The sequence below is a fragment of the Amia ocellicauda genome, chromosome 4, assembly GCF_036373705.1.
Source record: "Amia ocellicauda isolate fAmiCal2 chromosome 4, fAmiCal2.hap1, whole genome shotgun sequence".
NCBI classification, from domain to species: Eukaryota; Metazoa; Chordata; class Actinopteri; order Amiiformes; family Amiidae; genus Amia; species Amia ocellicauda.
The window spans coordinates 29,560,317-29,567,542 of record NC_089853.1 but is presented as its reverse complement, the minus strand read 5'-3'; the positions used below and the strand labels follow the sequence as shown (position 1 = coordinate 29,567,542).

Here is a 7,226-nt window from a genome sequence, read left to right as displayed (position 1 = left end):
TCATGATGCTGTCACCCCCGTAACTGTTTACAAAACTCCTCCTGTTATACTGAGATGTGATTATGTGATTAGCAAGATGGTATCTTGGAAGGGACACAGTAGGGAGAAACTGGCTGCACTTTCTGGACCTCGGTGATCTCAGAGTCAGTCTCGTCTGGGAATTAATCTTAAATTAGCTGGACTGAGAGGGGCGCACAGAGACAAAACAGTCAGTGTCTTAATGTAATTACATCCTGAAGGTCAGGGCAGTGCAACAGTAAAAGAGAAGTGTGATTCCTGTTCTGGTCTGTTGGTTTTGCTTGTTTGGGAATTTATACAAACCGAGTCAAATGTTATTGTCTTTTCTTACCAACAAATTAAACGTAAGCTAACACTAATCAGTTGGTTACTAAATAATGGTAATGGGGCTGTTTCATTTGCACAGTTCAGACATTTTTCCTATTGATGCTTTATTTTTAGGGCACTAGAAAAGAAATGTATGTGTTCGACAAGATTCAAATTGTTTAAAATATTTCTAATTGTACAGTGTAAAACATAAACACTATGATACAATTTCCAGAACCTCACTTCACAAGATTTTTAGGCCAGTCCACCTGGCACAGTTACTAATATAGGGCATGAAATGAGACTGTGTGTGTGTGTGTGTGTGTGTGTGTGTGTGTGTGTGTGTGTGTGTGTGTGTGTGTGTGTGTGTGTGTGTGTGTGTGTGTATACTTAGCAATATGCATTGAAATAAACCACTACAGAAGAATCCAGTGAAAGTGAAATGGATTCATTTGACCTGAATTATGATTCCTGCCCCGGTTCTGTTTCATTACTCCTGCTGGGACAATAAAGCAACAGAAACGCCTGAGAGGAGAGAGGCGCAACCCCCACACCTGCTCTCCTTGATGTGGTCTGAATTACACAACATAGAATTACACAATCTTTCCTGAAGACTCTCAAAGGGCATCTGCAATGCTCCTCATATCGAAGACCACTATCTCAGCTGTCATGCTCAAGATAGGAAAGTGCTACATTTTCTTCTTTTTTTTTTGGGCTGATACATACTTGGCATCGTTTGTCTGTGTGTGCTTACAGACCACAGATTGTTCCCTTAACATTTAGGTGAAGCAATGTCTAAATTACAACAGCTGTAACCTTTTGTAGTCTTGAATTTGCAAAAACAGTAATGGAAACAAGATCAATGCTCTTGAATGTAGAAAGGCAGAGAAGAAATACATACCAAAGGAGTGGCAAAGCAGTATTATTGGCAGTATCATTACACAATGTATGTACCTTACTTATTATTTAAAATACATCTTACTCTGTAAAATCATCCTTCTGATGGCAGTCATTTGAATGATGTCAGGAAGGAAGTAATGATCAATAAACGTCAGAGGTTCACATTTATCTGCAATACATGGCATACTTTGAATGTATATATATATATATATATATATATATATATATATATATATATATATAGTTATTTCTGTAGGTTTGTTAGTTCTTTTTTACACATTATATATATATAGAACTAACAAACCTACAGAAACAAACAATGCAGATAATTAATATCTTAAAGCAGAATAAACTAAACGCATTTTCAGCTAACTTGATTGTATGGTTTGACAATGCCACCCTGAATGTGTCACTCTCGTCGGGAAGTCTGAGCTATACTCCAGTATCTGTCATTTGATCGTGATTAATAGGGTCATCGAATCAGGCCGTTACAGCCCTCTCTCGGCCATATAACTAATGCAGAGGCAAGCCACTGATACGGAAAAGGCAAGGACGCACACACTGCAAGGCTGCATTTGCACAAATACATAATTCTCTCCTGGCACCTCCTGCTCTTATATATTCATAGCTGTGTCCCCTTTGTGCACTCTTGCTAACTGGGCGCTGTGCGTATCTTGTGTGTCAGAGTCAGTCTGGGGTTGTAATTCAGCTGTGTGTTGTACCGCATTAAGGAATGACATACAGCCATACATGTAAAAACACACAGCAGAGGAACAGGGTGTGGAGAAAATGGTTTATGCAAATTCTATGCAACTAATTATTTAGATGAACGACTGCACTGGGGCAGAAGAAATATGAGTTTATCTATAGTGCAGTGAAGACACATTCATACGTGTTTATATATCATTAATGAAATATTGTGAAAAACAAAAGGGTTTCAAACCAAAAACAAAGCTATTGCTTAGATGTATATACATTTTTAATGAGTCTGAAATAGAGTAAAATTGCATTTTGTTTTGCAGTAAGTCTCTGTTGAAAAATAAATAAAAGCACCTTTCTAATACAGTAGTATTACATACAGTTGACAATATTTGCAAAGTGTTAACATTGTAGTTACAAAATAGCTTTTATGAAAATAATAATAATAATAATAATAATAATAATAATAATAATAATAATAATAATAATCATCATCATCATCATCATCATCATCATAATGGAGTAGTTAGTCATGTTTAACGAGTTTGTAGCTTAAGTAAAACACTCACAGAGCTCTCTGAGACATTTATGACGAACCAACATTAATTTACTATCAAAAATCACATTTTCTCAACATTGTTTGTAAATGTAGAGGGCTTTCTGATAAAAATATTTTAATCAACTCTAATTTCCATGACGAACCAAACACAGCTCTGTCTGCACCATGTCTGGGCAGTGCACTTAGGTTGGTGTCACTGGAATAATTGACATCATTATTTTCAACGCTTTGAATGCTTCGTGAGAAACGAAAACATAAAAATAAAATAATTCTATACCGTGAATATAAATAGTGAAGTAACAGTAACAAAGCAGATTTCCATGAGAAGATCTGATAAAAAGCACAATGTGTGATAGACAGTGGAACTTCCAACAGAGTGTCACAGTCTTATGTAGTTTTCTACATGTGCAAAAGTGAGTTTCAAACCCAAAAATATTTAATTACATCCACTTAAGGAGTAATAAACTGAGAGCTGTATGATTTGGCTTTTTTTATCAGGCCTATTTTGAAAATGGCATCAAATCTGTTATCTTGAAAATGTTTCAGTTCTTTGTGAGAACAAATGATACAAAAACATCCACAAGAGCAGTGTTTCAAATTCTTAGGATTAACAGCTAGCCTCCTCTTCTATGTGCCCTCATATTGTTTTAAAATGTTGTTATTAACAAAATACAATAGATACAAAAGCCACACAAAACCCATTTACTGTTTTTCTAAATATGTATCTAATTGAATAAATCACATGTGGTCTTATTAATCATCTTTAAAGTATATTCTAGAAATCCATAAGCATAATAAGCATAATAAATTACACAGCCGACTGACATATGTGTTGCTAAACATGCAGCTAACAAGCCACCTATATAAATACACAATAAATAATATCTGCATGTCTTTCAAAATACTTTACACTGGCAAATAAAGGATGTGTTAACAAAGTGTATTAAAAGGTTTCTGCATTTCAAAGTTTTACATTTCACAGTTTATATAAATATATTTCAGTGAAACAGTACACTACAGTTCTGGTTGTGTACTCTAAAACAAAGAATAGATGCAGCGTACTGGAAAACAGACAGTAAATATAGGACTGTTGCTTGGAAATATTAAATATTAATATAAAATGTGTGTAGTGTGACTCAAACAATGTCTCATTTTCGGTGGAAGTAGATGAGATCAATTCCAGCCATACTTGGAAGGTACAAATTAGGTAGATTACACATGGAACAAGAATAGAGTTACCATCCAAGTATTAGCAGAACTAGTGTTGACATCAGTTCCATCGCTTTGTTTGCTTCACTTCTTTTTATATTCTGGAAAGAATCTTCGCCATTTGTCATTCTACAGAAACAAACAAAAAAACAACAACAATATTGTTAATATCAATTTGACTTCATAATTAAATGATAGGTGTATCTGACAACAAAAGGACTACAGAAGAACATTAAAGGGTTTGCATATTATTTCAATTATTTCAAGTGGAAGCTCACATAAAAGAATAATCATTCAAAATGAAAACAAAAGCCCAATTTGGGAAAGGCAGAGGGTAAAATATTGCAGTTCAAGTTCAATAATTATATTTTGATCTTTATGTCCTCATCACAACATAACAGTGCAACATAGCAGCATCTGCAACATATCACTTCAATAACCTGCAGAACCCACCTTTAGACTCCAGACAGACTCAGACTGCTTGGATGACTTGTCCGGTATAGTCTCATACGTGTTGTTTAGCTGCATCTCGGAGCTCATCTTGTGATGCCTGTCTGGAATCTGCTCGTAGGTGTTTTCGGAAAACAAGTGGTTGGAGATGGTCTCATTGGGGACTTGGGCATAGGTGGGGTCTTCATCCAGCGCTTGAGGGAAAGAGGCCCGTAAGGCTTTGTGGCTGCTTCGCTCTTTGTAGGACACCGACATTGTGTCCTGTGAAGCACACACTCTTGTCACTGTCTGGTACAGTGGATTGTTAAACAATTTGTCCAGGCTGCTGCTACTGCAAAGAGTGACACTGGGAGGCAGCTTGTAGGTGGCATGCTGGTCTTGAAGGGAGTATGTTTCGGGGACGGTATAGTAGGTGGATTTGCTGGGGATTGTGGGCGAGAGTTTGGCCGGGGTGGGTGGAGGGGTGCACAGTCTGTAGGTATGATGGTCATCGGAGCCGTCATCAAGCAACGGCAATGATTTACTTCTGCATTCCACCAGACTGAGCTCGGTGTACACAGTGGAGTCACTGGGCCTGGGCCCTGAGGCCTGGCTCTGGACTGTCTTGGGCTCCTGTGCCTGGGAGTAAATGCAGCTTGAAGGAGGGCTGGGCGTCCTTCTCCCATTCTTGATGGGGACACTGCCGACTCCCTGTTGATCTTTCAGACGGTTTGGGGTTTCTTTGTTAGATGTGGGAGCTTGTGTTTTATCTGCCAATTTACTTTGGTTGATCTGGGCGTACAGGACTTGGCTGTGCGCAGTGCCTTTGTCTTCCAGTGAGCGGCTCAGTGCATTTCTCAGAGATGGGCTTTTTTTGTGCTGTGTTGGTGGTGCCTGGTTACAATTCTGAAAAGCAATTAGAATGGATTATGTTTTTTGTTGTTGTCCTATTACACCTTTTAAAATTCTACAATGCCCAAATACCATTTCCTTTTCTCCTTTTCTAATTCTATTGGCAGTAAAAACACTATTGTTTCAAGACTGTCCACCTATATTTTTCCAACTTAAACAGAATATGTTACCAAATAAATGGCCTAGATTAAATCAAAACTCTGACCTACCCACCAATTACAAATGACAAACCTGAGCCCAGTTGCTGTTGATTTTGTTCTCAGAAGCTACTTTCAACTAAAAACATCACCGTGTACAAGGTGTCATTTTTTGTGATTGGTAGCTAGGTTTTGATCTCTCAGAGGCAAAGGTCGTGTAACGGAACTGTATACATGAAAGTTTAAATGCTAGCTGCTCTGTTATATGATGTGCAGTTACCTTGCCGAGTGGAACAGCTTTTTCAAACGCAGAGTCTGAAGAGAGCTTGTGGAGTTTCTTATTGCTTTTCGGTGGTAATGGAGGAGGCTCCTCAGAGCTCATTTCGTTCCTCTGGTTCCATATACTCTTCACAGCCTGTACACTGAGTACAGGTTTCCCCTTCTGACCAAACTGGATTTCATCATACAGTTCATGGTTATCTGCCTGCAAACACACAAATTAATCATTTTTTGTCTCTTACCCATTAACCATGACAGTGAATCTTCGATTTGAATAAAAGCCTTGTTTGATGAGACAGGGGAGGAAAAAAAAGAAGGTACTGCATAAACATTAACCATTTAGTCAAATATGGTGTGAGCTCACCTCAGAGCAGGGACATGTGAGATACTCTCCAAAGGGCTCGATGGGACTGATCTTGTAGTACTCTATCAAGTCTGTCAGGTTATCATGCGTCTCTGTGTCCCCCGAAACAATGAATTGGCCAGCCTTATTCTGGTTGATAACAAAATGTCGACAGCGATCTCTCCCCCTGAAATCAAACACGGGAGGTTACTCAGCTTACCCTTAGAGTGTTTTAAAGCTGTTAAAAAATCAACTGCATTGGCAAACTGCATTTATGTACAGTGAATAATGTCTATGTCTAAGTAATGTACATAACTTAAATATTTAGATTATTGAAAGAGGGAGGTATTAGTGTTCCTTGCTTGCTGCAAAGGGGTGAACACGGCTTCACAACTATACAGTGGAATATGGTAGTTATTTTTAGCCAATGAGTATCCTTATTTCATTCTTAATTATAGAGGAATGGAAATTTACAGTGAATCACCTGCCAGGTACACAAGTGATGAACTGATAATTAGAAACAATGTTCCCTTAGATTCTCTGAAATGATACACGCTGTTAGACACTTTCATTTTCCAGAGCTAAAATGTTCCAATAAAACTAAAAGTTTTTCCTTCTGCTCCTTCACTAACCCCAAATTATGAATGTAGGTCTTGATGGAGGTGAATGAGCTAAACTCACTTGTAGGACAGGATGTACCCTATGGCTCTGTCACTGAGTCGGATGAGAAAGCATCCCAGCTCCTTATCTCTGAGCTGATCTTCTGCTTCCCTGTGGAAGAAGAGGAAGTGGTCACATGATTTGAATGTCACATTCAAATGATACAAAATATTCCCATTAACAGACTGCTGTTGCTGATTTTTGTTTCACTTTAGCTAATTTTCCTTTTGCCATTCTTTATCAACTTCAGTTCTCTCCGTTTAACCAAGAGTTAAGCCTGAACTCTATAGCAACACAAGCTTTCATGCCAAACATAAGGGGCAGTGTTTTCAAGGCCCATTCAACCCTTCCTCCTTCCAGCCACACTTTCACTTTGACTTCTATAAATGGATTTGAATATAAAAAAAAATTGACCACATATTTACTGTCCTTTTAACATAGTATGACATTGAGTACAATACAATTAATCTGAAACTATATTAATACAATAATTATCTTCTTTGGCTTGTATTTCCTGACAAGGATACAACACCATGCTGGATTTTAATCTCCTATAACCACTAAAAGCAGCTGATAAGCACTACTCAGATCTTATATTTGCAACACATTTGTTAAACAAGTACAATGTTCAGTTTAAGAAAATAGAAGAAGTTAGCAAAGTAAACGGTGGATGGATATATATACAGCTGTGAAAAAAAATAAGAGACCACTTAAAATTGATTTCTGGACTTGGAGTGGTCTCTTAATTTTTTCCAGAGCTGTATATGTATGTCAT

At 37.6% G+C, this 7,226-nt stretch overlaps 1 protein-coding gene across 1 annotated transcript; it reads right to left on the bottom strand.

The window, feature by feature from the left end:
- Positions 1–4,123: 4,123 nt before the first annotated feature.
- Positions 4,124–6,986, bottom strand: sh2d7 (SH2 domain containing 7). Its single transcript, XM_066702846.1, has 5 exons — positions 6,979–6,986; positions 6,473–6,562; positions 5,813–5,978; positions 5,450–5,653; positions 4,124–5,026 (listed from the first exon to the last, which is right to left on the bottom strand). The coding sequence occupies exons 1-5, from the start codon at positions 6,984–6,986 to the stop codon at positions 4,124–4,126; spliced, it is 1,371 nt and encodes a 456-aa protein (XP_066558943.1).
- Positions 6,987–7,226: the final 240 nt, after the last annotated feature.

Bases quoted from the DNA above. Each gene is read 5' to 3' on its own strand.
- sh2d7 (XM_066702846.1), bottom strand. The intron at 5,654-5,812 runs GTGAGCTCACAC...GTGTGTTTGCAG, and splicing joins TCACATGTCCCTGCTCTGAG to GCAGATAACCATGAACTGTA. The intron at 5,027-5,449 runs GTAACTGCACAT...ATTGCTTTTCAG, and splicing joins AAGCTGTTCCACTCGGCAAG to AATTGTAACCAGGCACCACC.